Raw genomic sequence first — 27,495 nt, forward strand, 5'->3', positions numbered from 1 at the left:
TTCGCAAACGTGAAAAGTGATAGGCAGATGTCGCCGCTGTTTTTCATTTAACTCATACGGCGAAAGGCTAAGCAGCGACATCTATTTTTGAAAAAGTAGGTTTATTAAACGCAGCATTGCCAAACTAAAAAGAAGTAATTAAATTATCTGGCTCACAAATTGAACCAGGTTTCTATCTGGATTTATCTGGCTCAAATCGTTGTTGTACATTTACATGCAAAATTATTTATCTGGCTCAGGATTTTGCCACCGGATGATAGCTTAAGAGTTTCCTAGAGTTCCGAATCATTATTTTGTCATTTTTAGGACCCCATCCAGAAAAAAAATAAATTTGGAAAAGCGTGGCACCTCATGCGGCAGTTACTCACGAACGTACGTACCAAAAACGTGTCAGCTGACACGACCTATCTTATGAGTGTGCAATGTAAACGAAAACTCACCGACGTGCAACGCCCGTACGTACGTAGCCCGGAACGTAGAAATCTTTGATTTTTTCCACTAGACAGAGTTGCCTAGTAAACTTTTGTGCGCTAATTTTTGATTATTTATTTAATATTAATTCCAGCCTTTTACAACATCAAAAATTAAATTGGAAACAGTTGATGTTTCCATAAGCATGCATGCAAAATGGTCAATGGCAACAGCGCTTATCTGTAAACAATACACACACAAATATGTTATGTACATGTACACAGACGCACACATTGATTCCTACGGACTTGGGGGTCGGTCAAACGTGTTTTTTAACGACAAACGTCCGTACGTTCGGCACACGTCCATAGTGTACCTATACAAGTGTGTCAGCTAACCGATAAACGTCAAAACTACAAACAGCCTCGCTCACCTGATGTAAATCTCAGGTCTAGAGTTGCATTTTTGGTACGTAAGAGTACTTCAAGCTGAGTTGCATTTGAGAGTTTAATAAAACTTTGTAGTATTTACAGATGAAATAGTTGCATATATTTCCGCGGAAATAAGAATACTTGAAGATTTGTAGCCTGCAACAATGAGGAAACATACGGAAAGCAAAATTTATTTAAATTAGAGTCAAAATATAAAGCGCCACACGTGTAACATGGAAAAATTTCACTTTTAAGGCTATTTACACAAATGCATAAGGGCAAAATTATATAAACGCTTTGGTCGCTTCAAAGCAAAGATAACGTACGGCGTTTCATTGTTTTTCGTCTGGCGTTGTCGAAGCGTAGGCACGCAACCAAAGCATTTATGTATGAGTGCCCAGAAAACTACATACCAAATTTCGTCAAGATACCTCAAAATTTACTCAAGTTATCGTGTTAACGGACGGACGGACGGACGGACATGGCTCGAACAAATTTTTTTTCGATACTGATGATTTTGATATATGGAAGTCTATATCTATCTCGATTCCTTTATACCTGTACAACCAACCGTTATCCAATCAAAGTTAATATACTCTGTGAGCTCTGCTCAACCGAGTATAAAAAAAACTAACGAAATACAAGAAAAATACAACGTAGTTCATTAAAAACAAACAAGCCAGTTTGTATTTCGATAGGGTTTTTTGACATTAGGATGTTTTTATTTATTTTTTCTGACAAATGAAAATTTTGTTTTTAGTTTCGTACATAAAAATATAACTAAATTCAAAGTGTAAATTGTGTGTGCAAATGAGTTTTCAATAAGTGTACATTTTTCAGTTTTTCATAGTTAAGGAATTGACCTCCAGATTCTTGTGTTACACAAATATAGTGAACTTGGGTACAGAAATTCAAATTTATAACTTTTCACAATAATTTCAAAAACTCTACGTTTTCTCTGCTTTTTACACTTAAAGGAGTAACCCTCCATAATAAATTAAACTTTTAATGAAAATCAATAACTCTGAACTGAACACTTTTCGCCATGATATAAAATTACGTCTCTGCACAGACCTAATTGACCGTTTTCAAATTGTCATCCTCCCAGCAGCTCCTTGCAGCAGGACTGCTCCATATTCTCTTACTCCGGGAAGGCATCGAATCCAATCCGGGTCCGTCTCCTGACCCCGGTCCTGAGAAATGGTTTTGCTGCATCTGCCGGAAAAGAATCTTTTTAGGGCGGTCATACTCTGTTCAGTGTGTCTCGTGCAAGGGATGGTTGCATCGGACAGGTTGTTCCCAAAACCCAGGTTCCCAAAACCCTAAGTCCACGTAACTTTTATAAATCTTTTGTGGCTCCTTGCTGCTCACGCCCAAGGGCGTCCCGTAGTCTACGCCTAAGCGCCTGAGAGCATGAGCCCCTGCCCCCGTCTTCTCCCCCCCCCCCCCTCTTTTCCGGCAGCAATCGTGCCGGTCAGGGAAACAGACTCTTAGTCCCTACCTCCGTTTGCACCGTCTGCCAGCACATAATATATGGGTTTGCGACATCCGCCCAATGCAGCTCCTGCCTTGGGTGGTGCCACTTTCCTAGATGTTCTGGTCTCCGCGACGGCAACCCCCCGACGGGTTTCATCGCGCCATGTTGTCAGGTCGCAAACCCAAATCATCCGGGTACCCCAATGCTTGCCCAGGGACGCCCAGTCCCAGGGCCACAACAGCAATTGCGTCCTGGCCTTCCACAACCCAGGCGTAGTCACCCGTCACTTACCCCCAGAGTGGCGACGTCTCCCCTTATGCACTTCAGAATTCTGCAGTTAAACTGTAATGGACTATCTGGGAAGATTACGGAGATAGTCGATTTCATGAAGCGGCACAACACCCGCATTGCTGCGATTCAAGAGACTAAACTCACAGCAAGATCTGCATTGCAGACCTTCTCTGGGTATAATGTCCACAGGAAAGACCGCGAGAGCGGAAATGGAGGCGGTCTCGCGTTTATCATACACCACTCTGTGCAATATTATATATTTGATCCTGGCATCGACCGCAAGGACAATGTCTTAGAACGTCAAGGCCTATCTGTCCGGTCAGGCGATGCAAACCTAGAAATCATCAACATCTACATCCCTCCTGCCACCTGTTGCCCCAGTGGATACCGCCCTAATATCAGGGCCTTACTCACTGGCAAAAATCGCATTATCTTAGGCGATTTCAATGCCCATCATGATCTATGGCACTCAAACTTGCGGGCGGACAGTAGGGGTGAGATGTTGGCGGATCAAATAGAAGAAACGACGTTCTGCACAATAAACGGAGACGCCCCCACACGTATGGTAGGAAGCTGTCAGAGCTCGCCAGATATCTCAATCGTGAGCGCAGAACTCGTAAACTGCGTCAACTGGCAGCCGATGGTAACATTGGCATCCGACCACCTGCCCATACTTATTTCGCTTGAGCGTACCGCCGACTTCATCGTCACTGAAAAACGCACTTTCATAAACTTCAAAAAAGGAAAGTGGGAAGAATATAAATCCTTTACAGACAGCCGCTTTGCTGCCCTCCCTATCCCGACTGATACCCGCCAAGGGGAGCGTGCCTTCCGTAAGGTCATTAAATCCGCCTCGGCACATTTCATTCCCGCCGGGAGAATTCCCGAAATCCGGCCCCACTTCCCGGCGGAGGCCGCAAACTTAGCGAGAGAACGTGACCTTATAAGACAGCTTGATCCAGGCGACCCCAAATAAGGGATATAAACCAACGCATCAGATTGCTTGTGGATGAACACAAGCGGCCGAAATGGGAGGAACACCTAAGAGGTTGTAACCTCTCTGCCGGCGTGGGTAAACTTTGGTCCACCGTAAAGTCCCTATCGAATCCGACTAAGCACAAAGACAAAGTTTCCATCGCCTTTGGCGACAAAGTGCTGTCGGACGCGAAAAAATGCGCGAGCGTTTTCTGCCGACAATATATAATGCATCATACGGTCGACAAAGATAGACGGAGAGCCAATAGACACGCACATAAACACAAATTCAGCGCGTCACCAATCACCACCACCGCTAAAGAGGTTATGAGGACCAAATATAACACCATTAATTTGGCCCACACAAAGCGACCCCACATCATATTCGATACAGCACTAACACAACAGCCAGTCACAAAAGGCTATAGCAACAGACCAACCAACAAGTTCAATACAGCATACATCATAATCGATACAACACTAACACAACAGCCAGTCACAAAAGGCTATAGCAACAGACCAACCAACAAGTTCAATACAGCATTGACACAACAGCCAGTCACAAAAGGCTATAGCAGCAGACCAACCAACAAGTCTCAGCAACACAACGGGCAAGCACAACACTTTAGTGCCAACACAACAAACTAACAAATCTCAGCGACGCAACGTAACCAGGCAGTCAGCACGGAGCTGTGGTCGTGACCAGAGCTACTAGCGAAGTATATCCCTATTGCAGTTGACCTTCTCTATGCAATAGGAATCCACTTCATAGGAGCGAGTCGTGGAACGGTGATTGCGGTTGACCTTCTCTACGCATCACCCCCAAACGACCAAAGATCCCGCCACAGTAACGCGCAACCGCGACAGGTCACACCCGCTCACCTCCGTCAGTAGAAGTACGCCGGCAGAGGCCGCAACAGAGCGGCAACGCACGTAAACCAGCAGTCAGTCAGCACGGAGCTGTGGTCGTGACCAGAGCTACTAGCGAAGTATATCCCTATTGCAGTTGACCTTCTCTATGCAATAGGAATCCACTTCATAGGAGCGAGTCGTGGAACGGTGATTGCGGTTGACCTTCTCTACGCATCGACCAAAGGCCCCGCCACAATAACGCGCAACCGCGACAAGTGACACCCGCTCACCTCCGTCAGTAGAAGTACGCCGGCAGAGGCCGCAACAAAGCGGCAACGCACGTAAACCAGCGCAGAGCGCGGCAGCAAAGCGCAGCAGAGGTCCGCCGACGCACAACGTAACCAGGGTAAGCCAGCGCGAACCGCGGCAGCAGAGGTACACCGGCAGAGTAATACAAGTAAGCGCCGACGTAGGGCGCGACAGAGCATCGCCTCAGCAATACAGGTAAACGCCGACGTAGGGCGCGACAGAGTATCGCCCAGCAAATACGAGTAGACGCCGACGCAAGGCGTGGCAGAGAATCACCCAGCAATACAAATAGACGCCGACGCAGGGCGCAGCAGAGTAATACAAGTAGACGCCGACGTAAGGCGCGACAGAGCACCGCAGCAGAGAGAGACGCCGTCATAAGGCGCGTCAAGGCACCGACGCCACATACTAACGGGATCCGTCTAACGGAACACGGCGACAGAGCATCGCCTCAGCAATACAAGTAGACGCCGACGTAAGGCGCGACAGAGCACCGCAGCAGAGAGAGACGCCGTCATAAGGCGCGTCAAGGCACCGACGCCACATACTAACGGGACCCAGCTAACGGAATACGGCCGGACCGCTAAGGCCGCCACCGCAATCAAGGATACCGCAAGATAATCCAAGTGAAATTGAAAATGAAGTATACAAACACGTTTTATTTTATATTTTTATATTATAGAATTTAGAACCAATAAAGAGAGTGAAGTTAATTTATATTAAATCGATTTGCAAGGTGCCCCTTTAATACAAATTTATTGTAAACGAACCCTGGGCACGGCGAGTATACCCCCAGCAAATATCAAAGAAGCAACGGGGCACGAAAAAGCTTCGTTACAAGGTTGAGGACGCCATTGGTCGTGCTAAACCATCCAAAGCAGTGGGCCCAGACGGCATAGCCATGCCGATGCTTAAAAGCCTAGGGAAAGAGGGTTTCAAATATTTAGCGCATGTCTTCAATCTGTCTCTTTCCACCTTTGTCATGCCTGAGAAATGGAAAATGGCCAAGGTGGTCGCGCTACTAAAGCCTGGGAAACCAGCTAACGTAGGTGAGTCGTATCGTCCATATCTCTCCTATCGCCAGTGGCAAAGACGTTTGAATCCATTTTGCTCCCTTATTTCCAAGCAAATTTGCAGCTAGCCCCTCATCAGCATGGCTTCAGAAAACTCCATAGCACTACCACCGCGCTAAATGCCATTAGCACCCAGATAAATTGCGGTTTAAATCAATACCCCCACCATAGAACAGTACTCGTAGCACTAGACCTATCAAAAGCTTTTGATACGGTCAACCATGGCTCGTTACTGCAGGACCTGGAAGGGTCTACCCTTCCCCTATGTCTTAAAAGGTGGACCGCAAATTATCTGGGTGGTCGGCAGGCATCGGTGCAATTTAGAAACGAAACATCAAAACCAAGGATAATTAAACAAGGGGTGCCACAGGGTGGTGTCCTATCCCCACTTCTGTTTAATTTCTACATATCTAAGCTACCTTCACTACCGGAAGGAGTCACAATCGTTTCCTACGCCGATGACTGCACAATAATGGCCACAGGCCCAGGCCCAAAGATCGATGCGCTATGCAATAAAATAAACGGCTACCTCCCTGATCTCTCCAGTTTTTTCGCCTTGCGAAACCTGGCATTATCACCGACAAATCTTCCGCGACCTTATTTACAACATGGACGCCCCAAATGTCGACCATTTTGAACATCCACGTCGATGGCACTACGCTACCGACTGTCCTACACCCCAAAATCTTGGGTGTGACGTTTGATCAGGATCTACATTTTGGTGAGCACGCAGCCGCAATTGTTCCGAGAATTCAGAGCCGTAACAAAATCCTCAAATCCCTCGCTGGCAGTACTTGGGGAAAAGATAAAGAAACGCTCATGACTACATACAAAGCAATTAGCCAGCCGATTACGTGCTACGCGTCACCCATATGGTCGCCAAGTCTAAAAATCACCCACTGGAAGAAGCTACAGGCCTGCCAAAATGCTGCTCTCAGAATCGCCACGGGCTGTCTTCTTATGTCCCCAGAACACCATCTGCATAATAAGGCGAGAATACTCCCCATCAGGGAGAGAAATGAGATGCTGACCAAACAGTTCCTGTTGTATACCCAGAAACCTGGGCATCCCAACAGACATCTGATTGATGAACCAGCACCGCCTAGGGGCTTAAGGAGTCATCTCTGTAAGCATTTTGAGGAAATACGGCACCTGAGAACCCAGCCGTATGAAGTTAAAAAACACAAGCAGGTCCTTGGTGAACTCCATAAACAGGTGTCGGACCTTTATGCCGGGCATTGCCCGGTGAATCCAGTACTTAACGAAAATCATCCAAAACTTGCGGAAGAGGAACGCATACTCCCCAGGGAAACGCGTGTCACTCTTGCTAAACTTCGTTCTGGATACTGTAACAGGTTAAACTCTAACCTATCCAGAATCAACCCCGAAATACAAAATGTTTGCCCCGCTTGCAATGTGTCCCCACATGACACCAACCATCTCTTCAATTGTAATGTGGAACCAACGCCTCTAAAACCCCTTTCCTTATGGTCCACCCCTGTTGAAACGGCAAGTTTCCTTGGACTCCCGTTAGAGGATATTGATGACAATTTGTGATCGGTCGCGGCTATTAGGTGGGGCGAGCATTGATATAACAACAACAACAACCGTTTTCAACTGAAACAACAATGACAACCCAGATTTTCCCGTTATGCTCACTTAAGCGAATGCCTGTCAGAAAGAAGTCAACACCCTTGTACCTGTACACTATGCACACGTCGGTGGGTAAAGCGCCAAATACACGACACGAACATTTCCGCGAACATTCCGCAATCTTGTTCGCAGCTTTGGCCATACACCATACGAACTTTTGGCCGAACATTAGTTCTCTTTCAGACAGCGATGAATACGGACAACAATTGTGCTGCAGCAATATTGCTCGCTGTGGCAATTAAGCGTAAAAAAAATTTATACATTTCAATAAATTCACTGAGAAATTTTTTATTGTCCATTTTACTTTTCCGCGCACGTCTGTTCCGTTCAGAAATTACTACGATTATGAGCTATTTCGCCATACACGCGCGAACTGGCAAACACCACCATAGACGACAGAAAAGGTCGTAGAAGCATGACATAACGGGAATGTTCGCGTAAATGTTCGTGTCGTGTATTTGGCGCTTAATTGCCGCTTTATTCAAAATATTCCCCAAAACACCTACAAGGTATAACCGTTTCGACATTATTGACGGTTTTCCGCAATGGAAAATAATTTATAGTTAACTCATATAAAAACTAATTAAATATATTACTTTTTTATTATTTATTGTCCGAACAAGGAGATTGGTTTTTATGAATTAAATTGCACGAAAACTTAGAAACAAAAATCATGGCCGACCAGAAGAGAGAATGGTTATACCTCGTAGATGTTTTTATAATGAAAAAAAAAGACCATCATTGGAAAAACAGATATCGATTACAAATAAATGTCAAAGATGACATAAATGTCGCCATGCGAATAAAAGTGACAGTGAAGCCATTTCATCAATTTTGTTAAAATACTTTGAAAATAAAAAATGTCCTTTGAAACTTTGTGAATTTCGCATAGAGAATACCGCTGTTGTTAAAAAATCCTTCGCCCAAAGAGAATAGGATACTTTTTTATTTTATTATTTTTTTTTTTCAAATTCGGGGGTGCGTGACAGATTATTATGAGTTTTCACAGCTGGTTGCTGCGTCGTGAAAATGGTATCCTACAAAGTAGTGGAGACCAAGACTTCATCATGCGCCGAGTTTATAAATCGATGCGTCCTTTATACCAATGGACAAATATGACATGCAAATCCAGTACCAATAATGGTACAGTAAACATTGGGGGCGTTTTCAACTTGGAGTTTTCTCCGGAAGGGTATGTGCTTATATGTGGTCATGTATTATTATAAAAATATTGTTTACTGCCTAACAAAGGAATGTATTGGTAGCTGCTTGTGAGAAGAAATCTATTGTATTGTTTGATGTGGTTAGCAGACAAACATCACATAAAGTCATGGATGCCCACACATCAAATGTAAATTGTATCAGGTAAGCACAACGTCCCGGATGTATTGAATAGGCGTTATATACACATAATTATATATAATATTGTAGATTTCTTGACAATCAACGTTTTGCAACATGTTCTGATGACACCACTGTCGCTCTGTGGGACTTACGGTTTCTAAAGACGAAAATGCGGACTCTGCAAGGCCATTCAAATTGGGTGAAAAGCATAGAGTATTCTAAAAAAGATAATTTACTTGTAACTTCAGCCTTTGATGGTAGTATATTTACATGGGATATTAATTCATATACTGAGCAAGGACTTATATACCAAAAAGTTTTTCATACAAGTGGTTTAATGCGTTGCCGCATATCACCAGATAGCTCTAAACTGATATTGTGTACAACAGGCGGGTATCTAATGATTATACACGATTTAGACTTAACAACATTACACAAAGATTTGTGCGGTTTTCGAGTAAGTAACAAGTATTTCTATTTAGTTTTCAGATGAAATAATATATGCTTGTACATATTTATATTTGACAACGACGTATTCTCTGAAGGGAACTCATCTAGCCACAAGTAAACTATTAGCTTCTTATTCGTGCTGCAGCCTCGTCTCTTAGTATGTCAGAGGCTTTGAATAAATGATGTTCATTACGCAATATCTAAAAAAATTGCACTGCATTTAACAACTCTGCACCTGATATAATAAAACTAGAAAATAAACACAGGCAACCCTTTAGTATGCAGCTTTTCGAAGGGATAGCAGCTAGTTGAGGGGAAATTATTTACTCTAGCTGAGAACTGCTAAGACATTTCCAAATTATGGGGAAAACTTTTAATTATGTCAAGAGATATTTGCAAAAGTAAAGAAAGTTTAATGTAGTTGCTGTAATTGTGTTGTTTTGTGCACATTCTTTAATTTGTTGGTAAAGAAACTTACGCTAGCTGCAGAACTGAACCGCTTTGAAACAATATTCTTTAAAAGTGTGCAATTACTGGCGTACATTGAGGACATTGATATCGGCCTGACACCCGCGCCGCAAGTTCTGCTGGAAATAAATTGAGAATGAGGACAAAACGAATTACCTGCTATCATTGGGCAAAGAGTCAGCTCTTTTGCGAATTGCCAACCACTCCACCGTTTGCAGCCATACTTTCGAAATACTGAAAGACTTGGCTTATTTGGGAACCAACATTAACACAAGCAACAGCATCGGCTTTTAAATCCAGCGAAGAGTCACTCTTCGTATCGTATCCGTCCTGCTGTATAGTGAAGAGTTTAAACGGTTATGCGTCAATTGTATAAGTGTTGCGCACAGAAAAAACCGTGTAGAAAAGTGTTTTGTGTGTTTTCTGCGGATCCCACCCTCGTTTCAGAGCCGTCCGGGTAGTGTCTTAGTTTTTTGCAAATATCGTTTGACAGAAATACAAATTTTAATTTCCTTCTTCTGGTATAGAATCTCTAAAGCTCTAGTCCTAAGAGACTCCAAATGAAACCCCAGAATAATACCTGCTACCCCTTAGAAATTATATTATGCTGTTGTTGCAATAGCCGTTAAACATTTACCGAAGTTTTATAGCGGTATTACGGAAATTAGCAGCCCTTTCCTGGCACGTTACTCCAATAAATAAATTAATCTTTGCCCCAGTGTTTCAAGGGGCTTGTAATGCAATTATTGTAGAAGAGGAAAGCATACTTAGCAAATAGATTAACTTCCATCTTGATACTGTAACAGTTTAAACGTTCATTTAATGGAAAGAGCCTGCCCCCATATATGTAATACTCCTATTTATATATATATAAATGAAATGATGTTCGTTCCTGTCTATGTTTTGGGGCCGATAAAGCCAATTTTGTTCGTCCTTTTTTCATATTATAGGGATCAAATAGGGAAAGGTTTTTAGAAAAAAAGAAAAATTTTTAAAAATGTCTAGGGTCTTGAGATATAGGTCAAAACGTGGACCCGGAAAAGCCTACGATGTGTGTGTATAATATGGGTATCAAAGGAAGCTTCTGATGAGTACTTTAATATGAGGTACTTTTCGTACACCTAGGTGACTAAGGTCTCGAGATATAGGCCAAAGGGGGCCCGGGTACCCCAAATATGTTTTTATACAATATGGATATCAAATGAAAGCTGTTGATGAGTGCTTTAGTACGTGATAATTTTTCGTACCTCTGGGTGACTAGGGTCTCGAGATATAGGCCAAAACGTGGACCCAGATACCCCTAGAATGTGTTTATACAATATTGATATCAAATGAAAGCTGTTGTTGAGTTCTTTGGCAATGGGTAATTTTCATACATCTGGGTACCTATGATATTGCCCAAAACGTGGATCAGAATAACCTTAGGATGTGTTTTTACATTATGGGTATCAAATGGAAGCTGTTAATGAGTACTTCTGGTATATTAATGAAGCTGTACTGATGAGTGGTATTTTTTCTCTGGGTGACGAGTGTCTCGAGATCATTTCATGTGTAGAACATTTTTAGAATAAATATACGAATTTTTGTTTTTACTTGAGATTGTTTTTAATTAATGTTCGTGGCCCAACATCATTCCAAGCTTTAAGAACAATTAATGGTGAATTGTGCGCTACATATCGTGAAGCATGTCAACAGTTAAATTTGTTGGAGGATGACAAGGATGGGGAAGATACACTTGCCGTTTCAGCTGTAATAGCCAGTCCACATCAAATACGACCATTATTTTCGATAATAATTGCAATGTGCTCCCCATCTAATCCATTGGAATTATGGAATAATTTCAAAGATTATATGGCAGATGATGTTTTAAACCAAGTGCGTCGAAATACTGCAAATTATGAGTTGGAATTCATATTGGAAATTTACAATGAAGCATTGATAAGGATTGACGACATTTGTTTGTCGATGTTAAACAAATCGTTAATACAATTGGGCATACCAGAGCAAATCGTCCAATGCATGATATGTTCAATCGAGAACTGCAGCGTGAATACCATTATGATTGTAATGAACTAAACACATTTGTAACACCAAATTTAACGAAATGAATGACCAACAGCAACATGGTTATGATACAATCATGAATAATGTTAGCTATGGAACTGGTGGATTGTTTTTCTTGGATGCTCCTGGGGGAACAGGCAAGACCTCTTTGATTTCATTGATATTAGCAACAATTCGATCAGATAATAACATTGCATTGGCACTCGCTTCTTCCGGAATGGCGGCTACATTACTGGAAGGAGGTCGTACAGCAAATTCTGCATTAAAGTTGCCTTCGAATATGCAGGTAAATGAAAAACCAACATGTAATATTTCGAAAACATCTGTAATGGCAAAAGTTCTTAAAGTATGAAAGCTCATCGTATGGGACGAGTGAACTATGGCACACAAGAAATCATTGGAAGCACTTGATAGTACATTGAAAGATCTACGAGGAAGCCAAACAGTCCTTGGAGGTGCCATGATTTTATGGCTGGAGATATCAGGCAAACATTACCTGTGATCCCAAAATCCACGGCTGCAGATGAAATCAATGCATGTTTAAAATCGGAAATGGCCAAATGTCTGTCGATCCAACAGGAATGATTACATTGCCTGACAATTTCTGCACTTTTGCACAGTTTAAAGATGCATTGATACAGAGTGTATTTCCAAACATAGTTCATCATTACATTGATTGGCTCAGCGAAAGAGCAATTTTAGCTGGGAAAAATAAGGACGACAATGATATAAATGCAACTATTCTGCATCAAATACCTGGTGACATAGTTGCATATAAGTCAATGGACACTATTACTGATGAAGATGATGTAAATTGTCCAACTGAATTCTTAAACTCACTCTATTTGCCAGGCCTGCCACCTCATAATTTACGATTAAAAATTGGAGCACCGATTATTATGCTGCGCAACAATAATGTGCCACGACTTTGCAACGGTACCAGACTCGCTGTGAAGAAGCTAATGGGTAACGTTATCGAAGCACAAATTTTGAAAGGGAAGTACAAAGGAGAAGACGTTTTGATACCCAGAATTCCACTGATACCGACGGATTAACCATTCGATTTTAAACGTTTGCAGCTCCCTGTTCGCCTTGCCTTCGCTATGACAATTAATAAGGCACAAGGAAAGTCTCTACAAATGTGGGATATTAATTTAGAATACCAAATTTTTTCTCATGGACAATTGTATGTAGCTTGCTCACGAGTAGGCAAACCATCGTCATTAATCGTTTACGCAAAAGATGGAAAACCCAAAAACGTCTACCAAAAAGTGTTACAATAAAGTTCGAATGAAATTGTATCAAAGAATGTTTCAGCAAATCATTGAATTTATCGCCTAGCGAAGCGGGCGAGGGTACGCTAGTATTGCTAATAAAAAATGCTCGCAATGTATTTTGAATTCGAAATCAAATTTTTGTGATTGTAACAGTACATTATGATAACAGCAGTGTGACAAGAAAAAATTTAAATATAGTCATTCAATTATTGAACACAAAAAAAAAACAAGTTTAAACAGCAATCTATCACCACTTCGATGTTGGGGAATGTATGTACCTAGCCTTTTGTAGCAATATAGGAGTATTACATATATGCCCGCCCCAACACTCAAAGGGTGGTAGTGGTGCTCATTGCGAAGGGTTGACAGCGCGATTTATAGCTTCTCCAACCCAATTGTCAACCTCACCCGTGGTGAATCCTCTTTCTTTAGAAGCTGAGACTATGGCGAACGTAAGTTCTCCACGAAACTAGGGGGCTGTACCTTAATGGTGCTCGTTACGGGAAAATACCGGATCTATGTATCTGCGGCAAAGGATCATCAACATAGATAACACACCCTAAAACCTTAGAGGAGTGTACCCTCGGCCAAGATATCGGCTGTTCCCAATATTATATGTAGGCTAGTTTTTTTAGAAGTACATTCAGCAAGATTTCGTGTTCACCTATTAGCACTATCTACATATAATTTGGTAACATATGTTCCTTAATATTTTTATTTAACAGCCTATCATATATAGGCTTATGCAGATGGGTCAACAATATATACCTCAAGCAGCGAAATTTGATCATGTATTTTCAAAAAAGCAGAAAAAGAACCGGGTGGAGCTTGTTACGGACTTTCCAGAAGAAAATGATGCTGAAGTGATACTGGCTTTAGAGGTACATATCTACAAATAATAAGTTCTTGGCTTATTGGTAACTGTTTGTTTTTCTAAATAAAGGTACATCCAAAAGGTCATTGTTTCCTAAGCCGAAACATAAGCTATGATGGCGAGACAGAGTGGTTGACAGTACATGATTTGGAAGAAGAATCGTATGATGTGACAAATACATTAACCCAGAAACATAACAAAGAAGTGAACAGACGTAAACGTAAAAGAGAAGCTAACCAAAGCAAAGACGATGACGAAGAAGAATCAAATCCAACTGCTAGAGGGAGTCGCGAACCCACCCAAGATGTCTTAATAAATATCAATCGTAGGCAACGAGGAAGCCGAATGCCATCAATCCCATGTAAGAAAGCAGTAAATTTCACAAAAATTATAGAAAATTGAAATTTTAAATTCATTGCGTTTTGAGCCCACAGTTCTTAAGTTACTAAAGCAGTTAACAAAATAGCAATTTTTGAACAAAATTTATTTTTAACATGTGCATGGATGAAGGTGTTGTGTTACAAAATTGGTATTTCAAGAAATTGTACTTATAATGTTAATTTTAATTACTTGTCAAGTAGATATTTTCTACATAATATTGGGTCTGCTAAATCGTAATATGTTTTAAAACCATTTCTCCAATTTAAAATGCGAATATTCAAAAGTTCAAAATAACACCCCGAAAAACAAATTCGAGTTTAACTTTAAACAACCCTGAAATGTTCTTTATGTAGTCCGGAGATTGTTCCGAAATAATCTTGTAAGGACCTCAAAACAATTTTGAACTAACCAATAAAGAAATTAATTAACAAAATCTTAATAAAAATAACCCTAATAATAATTTGTTTCAGCTAACTCACCGGTAGTTATGCCCCTTCGTCAGTATGCAGCAACCGGTAGTAGCAGCGCGTCTGGTAGCAGTGGTAGTAGAAGTACTTCAACAACTACTGGCAATAATGGTAATGATAACAATTCCATGCCTGCATTTGTTCCCGATATTTGGGCAGCTGAGGTTACTCTGCAGGATCGAGCATCTCGGCAAAACCGCGAACGCGAAACAAATTCTACAAATGTTTACAATTTTGTATATGCAATAAGCAGTGGCGTTCTGCCTTCAGCTGCATCAAATGCTGATTCAAGTTCACCGCGATTATTATCTCGAAACCACGGTTTAAGATTTCTACGTGGTGCAACAGTATATATAAACGGGAATGACCGCTTGCCTGGAAACCAAAATTATTTAGATGATGTATATATTAGTAGCGACAGTTCTGACAGCGAAGAGCTTACTTCTCGACAGCAATTATCGAACGAACCGCGTACTTTGTCGCCTATTTCAATATCGTCAGGAACATCAACGAGACGAGGCAGACATCATAGCCAACGTTATATTTTTCAAAACCCAAAGAAGCTGACATATTACGCAAAAGAATTAAACAAAGAAAAAACCTTCATAAAAGAGCCATGTTTCTCGTCCGATGGTCGTATTATTTGCTCCCCATATGCTACAGGTGTACGCCTACTTGGATTCTCTGATAATTGTTCGATTTATCCGCATCACCAAAATTATTCTTGTGCGAATAGGACAGCAAAACCATTATCTGAGCTTCTAACAATGACTGCACATTCAGATACAGTACTAAGTACTAGATTCAGCCCACGCGAACCATTATTGGTTACTGGTTGTCGTAGTGGTAAAATAGTTTGGTATCAGCCAAATCTTTAAATAAATATTTGTAAAAAAGGAAAGAGGTACTTCTTCCTATAGACCAAAAAGTGAATGAAGTGGTTTAGCTTATCATAAGTATTACATTGTAAATTCTTAACTAAATTTCTAAACATTGAAAAGATCAATTTGTATAGGTAAGCTTAATTTTTATTTAACAAAAAGTAATAACGGTGTTTTCAATAAAACGAATCATACATAAGCTCAAAACCATTGTGAATTTGTGTAGTAAATTCACAATGCTCGCACCTGCCCACTTTAATTTAATAAAGTATGCAGTATATTATTTGAAACAATATTTTCCTATTATTGTTGAAGTAAATTTTTTTGGAGTGGAATTCGGTGCAGCAAGAAGAACAATGGCGGTGATGCTCAAGACTTTATTGAGAAAGAAATATTGGAATAGTCAGATTGTTTTGGCAACGGATTCAAAATGTACAAGTCCGCAGATAACAGCGCCATCTATTATAAACTAATATTCAAGTATTATCAGCCTAATTGTGTATCTTGTCTGCCAGACGATTCGTTCGTATTTGCATTGCGTAAGCCCAGAGATTTTTTCACTTAACGAAAAAAGCGCCGCAGGCGAAAATTTGGAATAAAAACAAGCGCGCGATTTGTTCCAAATTTTCATATATTTTAATACGAAATGAAAAGAAGCCCAGAGATATAGTTGGTAAAAAGGAATAGAAGTAGCAAATTTGCCAGTCAAACAAACCACCGCTGTATAGCTAAATGGTTAGCGCAGCATGCCTAAAGCGTACTGATGATGAAGGCTTAGCACCCTTCGAAATGGATCTATCTGCGCAGCTATGGCAGGTTGTCTGAAAAATTTTTTAATTACTATTCCAAAAACAAAATACAATTTTTCAAATTTAGCAAAATTAAAAAATAATAATTATCATTAGAAAAAAATTATTGTTCTGGCCTTGAGCTCTATTCGAACCTTGAATGATTTATCAATAGGCCGATAAAAACAAAAACAATTGTTAATAAACCATGAGCACTTGGGAATGTCAAACAAAGTAATTGACAATAAACAAAAATCCAGCATTATCAGTGATTTGCACCAGATGGCGCAACACTGAATAAATATAGTTGGTAAAAAGGAATAAAAGTAGCAAATTTGCCAGTCAAACAAACCACCGCTGTATAGCTAAATGGTTAGCGCAGCATGCCTAAAGCGTACTGATGATGAAGGCTTAGCACCCTTCGAAATGGATCTATCTGCGCAGCTATGGCAGGTTGTCTGAAAAATTTTTTAATTACTATTCCAAAAACAAAATACAATTTTTCAAATTTAGAAAAATTAAAAAATAACAATAATTATCATTAGAAAAAAATTATTGTTCTGGCCTTGAGCTCGATTCGAACCTTGAATGATTTATCAATAGGCCGATAAAAACAAAAACAATTGGTAATATACTAAATATAAAAAGTAAAGTGATGTGTGCGCTTAAAAGATTGTAAACGTATCACACAAACCTGTTTTTCGCCTATAACTTTTAAACGGGTACAAAAAAGTTAACTTCTGCTTTCCGATTCTTAATCTAGGCGTTTTATTAATTTATTTATTTATTAGTCTACAAATTTAACAATTAATCAGACTAAATATAGTATGGATTACAGATAAATTACAGAAGCATACAAATTGAACAAAATTATATTATAAAATATGTATATACATTATTAAATCAGTTGTCGGGATGGACTGTAATGCCGAGCAACGGGAATTGATTATTAGTGCTGTCGGAATGGACGTGATTTCGAGCAGCTGATGTATATTTGACACACAACAAGTAGGGCTGTGATGCACACAAATCATTGCGTATTTAATGTAGTCAGAAGATATTTTTTTTTATTACGTAGAGAGTGTTGTTGTTTTCGTAGAGTGTGTCACACGTATCAATGTGTTTGCAGTGCTCATTGAAGTCAGTACACAGACAACGAAGAGGTTCGTGCATTTCCAAATTCGATCTGCATGTGCTTATATAAAGCGGTTGAAAATGTCTAGATGGTCGAAAGGGAACATTAAATACAATTTCACCGAGCAGAAAAGGGCTATTTACCATCCCTCTAATAAGTTTTAGTTTAGTTTAACGTAGGGAGCTGAATAAGTTTTAAACGGCAGGAGTAGGGAGGCAGAATCCTTGACGGGTCCCATCGTAAAACCCTTAGCGCAAAAATCAGGAATTGCTTTTGAACCGACTTTAATTTGTCGCAGTGCGTCTGGTAACGAGCGTTCCAGATTATCGAAGCGTATTCTAATATTGGCCGCACCAAAGATATAAAGAGTTAGATCATCGAATTCTTTAGACCATCGTTTGACGAACGCCAAAGTCCCTTTGGCCCTGTTCACGCAACCTTCTATGTGCAATTTAAAGTGGAGTTTAGGGTCCATCGTAACCCCAAGGTCTACAAAACTAATGACTTGGTTAATTGTGTAATCATCAATCATATACTCGCAGGATTGGTATGATTTCCTTGTAAAGCACATGAACTTGCACTTCGGCAGGTTTAGTGGCAACATTTACACTACACCATTCGACTAGGCTATTCAGATCCGATTGTAGATTTGATCTATCCAGAGGTGAGCGGATAGGCATAAGAAGTTTGACATCATCAGCGTACATTAGCGGCTTGCAGTACTTCAAAACATTTGGAAGGTCGTTAATGAACAGCAGAAACAGCACTGGACCAAGGTGGCTGCCTTGAGGAACACCAGAAGTAACATTTATAGCTTCTGACCTACAGTTATTAAATATAACTGTTTGTTTTCTATCCATCAAGTATGAAGATATCCAAGATAGAAACAAAGGCGGGAAGCCAAAACGATCGAGTTTGAACAGAAGAAGTGAATGGGAAACTTTATCAAAAGCTTTACTAAAATGAGTATAAATTACATCAATTTCGCTATTAACCTTAAAACCGTTCACCACATGAGTTGTGAACTCAAGCAAGTTAGTCACGGTAGATTTACCCGAGTGTAATCGCTGGACGGATTTAGCAGATTTAACGCGTTTAAAAGTCCGAATTAATTATTAAAGGCAAAACGGTTTGAAAACGGAATAGTTACGAACGGTTTATTCTGCTGTAGTTTGTCCGGCTGACGACCAACGATTCATTCCAAATTAAATTCGTACAAACTATCAGCAGTAGAAAAAATATGACAGTACATTGACACGAAATTCAAAATAAAGAAATTATATGCTAAGTTCTTATGATCTATAAAATATTTCAAAGTATAAGTATATATGACAAAGTATCTCATCAACAACATTCCCACCCCCGTGAATCAACTGGATTCACTAATTACAAGAAACGTCCAGAACGGCCAACTTAGACACAGCTCGCCGTTTAACTCCTGTATTCGTTCGTACGTCGACTTGTCGTATCTCACCATCGTGGCCAGGATATACTTCCTCCACTACACCACGACACAATTCCCTTCGTGGTATGTTGGGATCACATAGAAATACCAGATCACCTTTTTTGAGAGGATTCGTCCGCTGGCACCACTTCACGCGACGTGTCAATGTGGGAAGATACTCGGATATCCAGCGCTTCCAGAAATGGTCGCGGAGTTGACGAGCAATTCGCCATTGTTGACGCATTGAGAAGGTATCAGTTGAAACTCCGGATGCACATGGTGTCTGTGCGATATTAGCCGATCCCAATAAGAAATCGTTTGGCGTTAACGGCTGCTCCTGATTCGCATCTACAGGCAAGTGTGTGAGAGGGCGGGAATTGACAACATTTTCCGCCTCAATCAAGAAACTGTTGAAAGTATGTTCCTTTGGCTTGACTTCTTTCATTGTTTGTTGCAAAACTTTCTTAACCGACTGAACCATACGCTCCCATGCTCCTCCTTCGGCCGGATTGTGAGGTGAATTGAAATACCACTCGACACCTCGTTTCGATAACTTACTTTGTATTCGATTGCATTCGAAGACTTCGTCGAAACGTTTGGCTTCGTTGTTGGTGCCAACGAAGTTTTTTCCGTTGTCGGATCGTAGACGTTGTGGCACTCCCCGGCGATTTATAAAATTTCGAATGACGGTTATACAAGAGTCGGTACTTATATCGTGAGCAATCTCTAAATGCACCGCGCGTATGGTAAGGCATGTGAAAAGAGCCACCCATCTCTTTTCTGTACTGCGCCGAACCGTCACGGAAACAGGACCGAAAAAGTCGAGGCCTGTGTATGTGAACGGCCTGACGTATGGCGTCAATCTGTCTATGGGAAGTGGTCCCATCAGCTGGTTGATCGGGGCAGCTTTTCGGAGACGGCACACTTGGCAATTGGCTATAACGCTTCGTATAAGGGTTCTCAATCGTGGTACCCAATAGACACGGCGTACGGAACATATGGTAGCTTCAATGTTTTGATGGCCCATAAGCATGTGGCAGTTCAGCACTACCAGTTTCGTAAATGTGTGTGTACGCGGCAATATTATGGGGTGTCTAACGTCCATTGGCAACCAACTGGCAGCATCAATACGACCTTGTACTCACAGGATTCCTTTTTCGTCTAGATATGGTGACAGTTGTACCAGAGAGCTTTGGTGTGATATACGCTGCCCATCACGAATTTGTTGAATTTCGGTATTGAATGCCGCGTTTTGGACGATACGACATAGAAGGTGTTTTGCTGCTTCCAGATCACTGGCAGTCAATCCTTAGCAGTTACTCAAAATTGGAACTTGGCGTCGACATCTTTTAGAAAATAGGATTACCCAGGCTGTGGTTCTTATCAACCTGCTGAGAGACGAAAAACGATCAAAACTTATGAAGTCACAATTTATGATGCTCAAAGTGTATTGTGATCGCATTTCCTCATCTGGTTCATCGAGTTCAATAGCAGAAATGTCTTCGGATGGCCAGGTATTCTCAGGCTGGCGCAGGAAAATCAGACCATTAACCCAACGACTTGTCGTGGAAAACTCAATTTTGTTGTTGGTACGTGTAGCTTCGTCGGCCACATTATCGGCAGTAGGGATCCATTGCCAATTGGATACTTTAGTGGAGGCAAGAATCTCCGAAATCCTATGTTGCACGAATGGTTTGTATCTTCGGTGTTTGCTTCGTATCCAATTTATGACGGTTTTGGAGTCACTCCAGAGGACGCACTTGTCGATGGTTACGCTGTGCTCCTCGATCACTGTTTGCATAAGTCGTGTTCCCAATATAGCAGCTTGCAGTTCTAGTCGCGGCACCGTGAGAGGCTTTAGTGGTTCGCACTTGGATTTAGCGCTGATGAAACTGACTCCAACTTCTTCCCGGGCATTTGTATACCTCCAATAGGCAACAGCAGCAAATGCGTTCTCGCTTGCATCCACAAAAATGTGCAATTGTAATTTTTCAGGCTTACCTCCATGAAAATAATAGCGAGGAATGGCATATTGGTTAATTGATGAAAGTTGCTTGCGCCATCTTTCCCACAACTCGGCAACGTAGTCGGGCAACGGCTCGTCCCAGCAGGCTTCTTGACGCCACGCCTCACGCATGAGAAGCTTTGCGCCAATTACGAAATGCGCGATAAATCCGAGTGGGTCAAAAACTGACATGACCACACTTAGTAGTTCCCTCTTGGTAGGTCGTCTCTTACCTTCAAGTACGATCTCACTGACATTGTGGAACTTCAAGTTAAATTTGAAACAGTCTAAATTTGGCTGCCAGTACAGACCCAGCACCTTTACTAATGCTAGACCTTCCTTCTTTACGAGAATTTTTGTGACATCAACGCCATCCAAAGCAGCGAGAACTTCCGATGAGCTAGACGTGAAGTTACGGAGCTCGAAACCGGCATCCATGTGTATGGACTTCACTTGGCTTGAAACTGCGATAGCTGTATCTGTCGTGTCAAAACTGTCGACGAAATCATCAACGTAATGGTACTCTAAAATGGATTCAACTGCACGGGCTGTGCATGGATTTTCATTGCGATGTTCCAAGGCGTTTCGAATTTTGACGTAATGCGCGACACATGGCGAGCACGCCGCTCCAAACGTCATCACGCACATTTCATACATGTCTGGTTGTCTATCGAGGTCACCATCTCTCCACAGGAACTTCTGGGATTGTCTGTCTTCTGAACGTACCAACACCTGGTGAAACATTTCCTTAATGTCACCGCTCCTTCACGGAAATGGAAAAGAATTGATGGCAATGGTCTGTATTCTTGAGGACCTTTCAGCAAACAATGATTTAACGAAACACCTTTAACTTCAGCGGCAGCGTCAAAAACAATTCTTAACTTGTTTGGTTTGTTAGGGTTCGTCACTGGAAAGTGTGGTAGATACCAGGTGCGCGGTGTTGTGAAATTTTCTTCAGGGTGTTCAATCTTACGTGCATAACCTTTTTCGACGTAAGATTCAATCATGAGCTTGTATGCTGCGGCCAAGCTAGGTTCGCGGTTCATTCGTTTCTCCACGCTTACTAGTCTTCTTAAGGCCATATCATAACTGTCTGGCAGATGCATGTTGTCGTCTTTCCACAGTAGTGCCGTTTCGAACCTTGCACCAACACGGCGGGTCGTCGACTGCAAAATGCTCCTTGCGCGTATATCTTCGTCACTTTCAATACGCTTTGCAGCTCTCACACCGAAACTTTCAGTGTCGAAGAAGTCGGCTACCATCTTGTGGAGATCTTCATCCGTCTTGCTATTCATCAAAAGGCATGTATATGGCTTAGGTGTAGTGTTGTTTGATGGCCCAAACACTACTCAACCCAATTCTGTATTGGCGGCATACGGACCATTCTTACGCATCGCAAAGGTTTGGGATGCAATACCCAAGTGACAATTGTTAATTCCTATAAGTAGTCTCGGCACTACACTGGATTGTGGCTGCAGTGGTTACTGACGCACTTGTTCTTCATCGCACATTAAGTCCGAACGACTAAGACTTTGTGATGGCAATTGAAGATTCTTGACAACGTACACATTCTTCAATTTGTGTTTCTTTGACATACCTGCACCACTGACACTAATGCTAACCAAAGAAGTTGGTTCCTGCACCGCATGACCACCAAACCACTGGACGTTGAGGTGGTGGGGTTGTCCACGCAAATTCAGTTCTTCAGCTAGGGTGTTGTCAAGCATGGTTATGGATGAACCTTCGTCCAGCAGAGCATACGTGTTTACATTTTGTTGCTTTCCGTATACTGTCACTGGGAGAATACGGAACAACAGCTTACCTTCTCTCGAATCGGCGGCGCAGCTAAGCAGTGAAGCTCTTGGATCATTACCTTGTGTTGGTGGCGATGGCTGAGATGATTTGGGTCGAACGAAGTCCTTTGAGGACGATGATGATTGAACTGGCGCATTTACTGACTGGGTTTCGTGAAGCAATTTGTTGTGCATGCGTTTACATCCATCGATGCCACAAACCTTCCGTTGTCTGCATTCTCGAGAGGAGTGACCTACATTAAGGCATGCGAAACATAGGTGATGCGATTTTACTTCAGCCCACCTGTTAGCAACTGTCGCGTCGAAAAGGCGTTTGCACTCGTATGGTTTGTGCGGACCCTGGCAAACTAGACATTTGTATGGTTGTTGCTTTTTGTCCACTTGTAGAAGCACTCGACGTTTCGGGTCACGTACGGCAAACTGGCTTTCGTCCTGTATAGAACAGATGACATCGGCAAGTGATGTTAACCAATCACTGAAATGTGCTGTTGTAGCTCTTGGCTGTACGGTGGCTGCATACCGGCCCCATTCGATGCGCTTACTCATCGGTAGTTTCGAAATTAAATCATCGAGCAACATGGGTTGGATAAGTGATGGTCGGCGTTTGCGGATTGTAAAAAGGCGCAAATATTTTTGACCTTGGTTGCGAAAGGCACGAGCTTTCCCAATGCTGTCTCCGAGATCGGCGCGATCTCCTTCACTTGTTGTAGTTGGCTTCGAACGAGCTGCTCCGGGCGTCCAAATCGACTCTTGAGTTGATTTATAATGCAGTCAACGTTGTTAGGGTGAAATAGTAGAGATTCAACCATCTCGCGTGCGTCACCCTTGAGGCACTTTTTTAGCCGTTGGTTGTTATCGAAATTGGAGTATCCATACCTTAACGTTGACTCGACAAAAGCTGTATAAAAAACTGGCCACTCTTCTGGACGGCCACTAAACTCTGGCAAATCTAATAACTTCCGCGGCATGTATGCGGATGATGATGCGGTTGGCGCTGTATAAAATTGTGTATTGGCATTAGGCGGCGGCATAGATACATTGGGCAAAAATGGTGTGTTCATATTGTTGGCTGACGATACTAAACAAAAGGCAGTAGGTTGCGAGTAAAGGTCATAACGAGGTTCGGTATATAGTTGGCCTTGAGTTGGCATTGAACTTATTCCATGAAAGGAATCAGCATATAGTCGGCTTTGAGTTATTGGCTGTGAGTTGACATCGTAACGAATTCCAGGATAGAGTTGACTTGTAAAAGTATGTGCACTTGTCAACGGAGCTGGCATTGACTGCGGTATCGATGGCTGCGACACGGCTACTGCGCTGCTGACGTGTGTGGCTGTAAAGCTGGCGCTACGTAATAGTTCTGTCCTGAGGGTTTCGTTTTGCATGTCACGCTCCCTTAATTGCACTTGAGTGGCTCTCAAATTGCTTTCCAACAAAGCTAAACGTTGCTCCATGGCGTTGAAATCAAAAACTGAATGAGCCGGCGGGTCCATTGTGTTATTTCTGGATGCTTCGGTGGCGCTAGCATCCGTGGCTAAATTTGTGGTTATTCCACTATCGGCATCAGACGTGGGTACAGTTATGGCGACTGATGTACTGATATCTGGCTGGATAATGCTTGTAGTACTGGAAGATTCCTCGGGGATTGGACCTAAAGTGACGTTATCCATACTATTTTGGCTAGTTGTGGTTGGCAAATTGTTGTTTAATCGAGGGCTCCTTCGTGGTGGAGTGCGAAATAGCATTTGCGGAGATAGACGGGCGGCGGAAATGACTTACTACACAAATGTATGTTGGCGAAAAAGTTGCAGCAAATTTTCACACGGGAAACAAGCAGAATAAAAATTGTAATCGCTGGACGGATTTAGCAGATTTAACGCGTTTAAAAGTTCGAATTAATTATTAAAGGCAAAACGGTTTGAAAACGGAATAGTTACGAACGGTTTATTCTGCTGTAGTTTGTCCGGCTGACGACCAACGATTCATTCCAAATTAAATTCGTACAAACTATCAGCAGTAGAAAAAATATGACAGTACATTGACACGAAATTCAAAATAAAGAAATTATATGCTAAGTTCTTATGATCTATAAAATATTTCAAAGTATAAGTATATATGACAAAGTATCTCATCAACAACACCGAGCAAAAACCATGTTGAGACAAGTCAATGATTGAGGATAGCCTATGATCTGGTTGCTTTGTGACGATCGATTCAAAAAGTTTGGGTATAACAATAAGCTTTGCTATTCCTCGATAATTTAAAACGCATGATGTATTCCCATTTTTGTAAAGTGGTATTACAAAAGACACTTTCCACTTTCTGTGAAATATCCCTTGCTTTAGGGATGCGTTAAAAAGACGTAAGAGGTTTATACAGGAATTCAGCACACGTTTTTAGCACAAGTGATGAAATTTCATGAGGTCGGCTAGAATAGGAAATTTTTAGGCCTTCCAGATGTCTTAGTACGTCTTCCGTGTAAATATGCGGAACAAATTCTGAATTAAGCGAGGACAGGAATGGATAGTTCAATGGCGGGGAGTCATAGGCAGTGGAGTAATTAGATTTAAAGAAGGTGGCAAACATATTGGCAATTTCATTGTCATCATTAGAACTTAGATCGTTAAACTTCATTACGGTTGGAAACCTCTTAATTTTTCTTTTCGAGTTGACGAACGAATAAAACGACTATCCTCTTTGGAGACACGATGAATTTGTTTGAGTGCCAACGGTATACGGGTTAGTCGGCATACATTCAAAAGGAGATTGAGAGAATTCCGTGCCTTGAGGGGTACCGGGAAATTCCATAAGATTGTTTGATAAAGGGTTATTAGTATTGTTCTTGGATATTATAGAAATAGGAGATATAAATAATGCGCTCTTTCTGGCGCACCAACAAGATTGAGCAGTAAGCATTGTAAACTTTACCAAGTAGCGCAACTAGATCGCTCCAAATTTGCACACACAGACAAACATCACTAATGGCCATATTACGGAAGTCTTAAGGAAATTCAAGTTAAATTTTTAAACAGACATAAAATGTTATAATTTTGGAATATATAGCATCTAGGACACGTTAGTTGCAGTAATTGAAATAAAATGTTTGCTTATACTCAAGTATTTAATTATTTCTTCTAAATGTATCTTTAATATTGATGCAATGATTGATCCAATGCAACTCTGGTCTTCCTACTGTTCTTCATTCCACCCCATTCGAGTGCCCATTTTCATGGCCTGCGAGTGCCTTCCACTCTATTCGCAACATAACATCGAATTAAGCTGCCAAACTATATAGTAAACAATGGCAGTAAGAACTTTGTTGTTGGATGACTGCAAAGATGCCATTAATTGGATTTTTAGTTCGTCGAGCTATTTAGACAGATTATCGAGTTTGTTGTCAAAAGCGCTCGACACTATTTCAAGCCAGGCATGCTTAACCAACGAACCGATATCATTTCGTTACGATAATTAACGTTAATAAACGAAACAAAGTCATTTCGTTTCGTTTATTAACGTTAAGAACGTCAAAAAAACGAAATGATTTTGTTTCGTTTTCTGCCATATCAAAACGAAATCAAATCGTTTATGTTGATTATTAATTTCAAACTATGCTGGCAAAGCTGATTGATGGCGGAGTCATTAAAGTGAAAGCATTAGCCAAGCTGATTGCAACTTTTCTCATGAATTTTGACAGTACGAACATATCTCAGAGTATTTTTGACATTACCACCAACAAATTACACGAACAAAGAACATGGAGTTTGTGTGTATGTCCGCTCGCTGTTACCACCTTACGGCTTCACCATGGCTATAGCATTGCCAGCACAATTCAAACATAAAGTATCACGTTTTTGTTAACGTTTTTAACGATAACGAAAGCTTTTCGTTTCGGTTAAAAACGAGATACAATTTATCTTGATAATTTCTTTTTCGATAATATTTCGAAGCGTTTCAACGGAAACGGTGGAAATTTTTTGATAAACGAGTAGCTTATCGTTAAGGTGCATCCCTGTTTCAAACCTTTGCGTTTGACCGACAAGAATCGCGTCTAAAGCTTTACCGAGCTTATCCGGCATGTCCACAGACTTCACAAAAATACAGCAAGTGACGATTGATTTAATTAATCTGACGTCATAATCAGAAAGCCTTTACTACAGGCTCTATGGAATGTTTTTTGCAGAAACCATTGTACGGTACTATATCACTATCGACAGATCTCGAAAACCGTCTGTTACATTTTCCACAAAAATCGTCCATTGTAAGAAATTGAAACAAACATTAAGACGAAAACTACGAGAGCGATTAAAAACACGTCCGCATGCAACTAAAGTCACTTAATAGGCGTCTTTTGATACCTCACTCGAAAATTTTGGCACAAATTTCGGTGGGTACCATAAACTGCACCACTACACAGATAAATAGCAGGATCACAACGTTATAGCATTTGCATGTTGAGTTTCTATCCGTATCTCGTTCACGCGTCATTGGAACGTTGCTATTAGCGAAGGTGTGAACTTGGTGACTTGGTGGCTGTTTTACAATTCAGGAAATAGCGAACACTATAATCGATTTTTTAGTCGCAGTGATAAAGTCATCGATAATAATATATCACCCTGTACTAATTGATGGAT

General features: G+C 41.2%; 1 protein-coding gene across 1 annotated transcript; it reads left to right on the plus strand.

Annotated features, from left to right (window-relative positions):
- The first annotated feature begins 7,036 nt into the window (after positions 1-7,036).
- Positions 7,037-15,971, plus strand: LOC137238467 (DDB1- and CUL4-associated factor 10 homolog). Its single transcript, XM_067763504.1, has 6 exons — positions 7,037-8,664; positions 8,724-8,837; positions 8,904-9,273; positions 13,801-13,956; positions 14,019-14,310; positions 14,801-15,971. Exons 1-6 carry the CDS (start codon positions 8,468-8,470, stop codon positions 15,673-15,675), a joined length of 2,004 nt encoding a protein of 667 aa, XP_067619605.1. The 5' UTR covers positions 7,037-8,467; the 3' UTR covers positions 15,676-15,971.
- Positions 15,972-27,495: the final 11,524 nt, after the last annotated feature.

This window comes from Eurosta solidaginis, chromosome 1 (assembly GCF_040869045.1).
Source record: "Eurosta solidaginis isolate ZX-2024a chromosome 1, ASM4086904v1, whole genome shotgun sequence".
NCBI lineage: Eukaryota > Metazoa > Arthropoda > Insecta > Diptera > Tephritidae > Eurosta > Eurosta solidaginis.

Coding starts and splice junctions, on each gene's coding strand:
- LOC137238467 (XM_067763504.1), top strand. CDS start 8,468: ATGAGTTTTCACAGCTGGTTGCTGCGTCGTGAAAATGGTATCCTACAA. Junction 8,665..8,723: donor TTGGAGTTTTCTCCGGAAGG/GTATGTGCTTAT, acceptor TGCCTAACAAAG/GAATGTATTGGTAGCTGCTT. Junction 14,311..14,800: donor CCGAATGCCATCAATCCCAT/GTAAGAAAGCAG, acceptor AATTTGTTTCAG/CTAACTCACCGGTAGTTATG.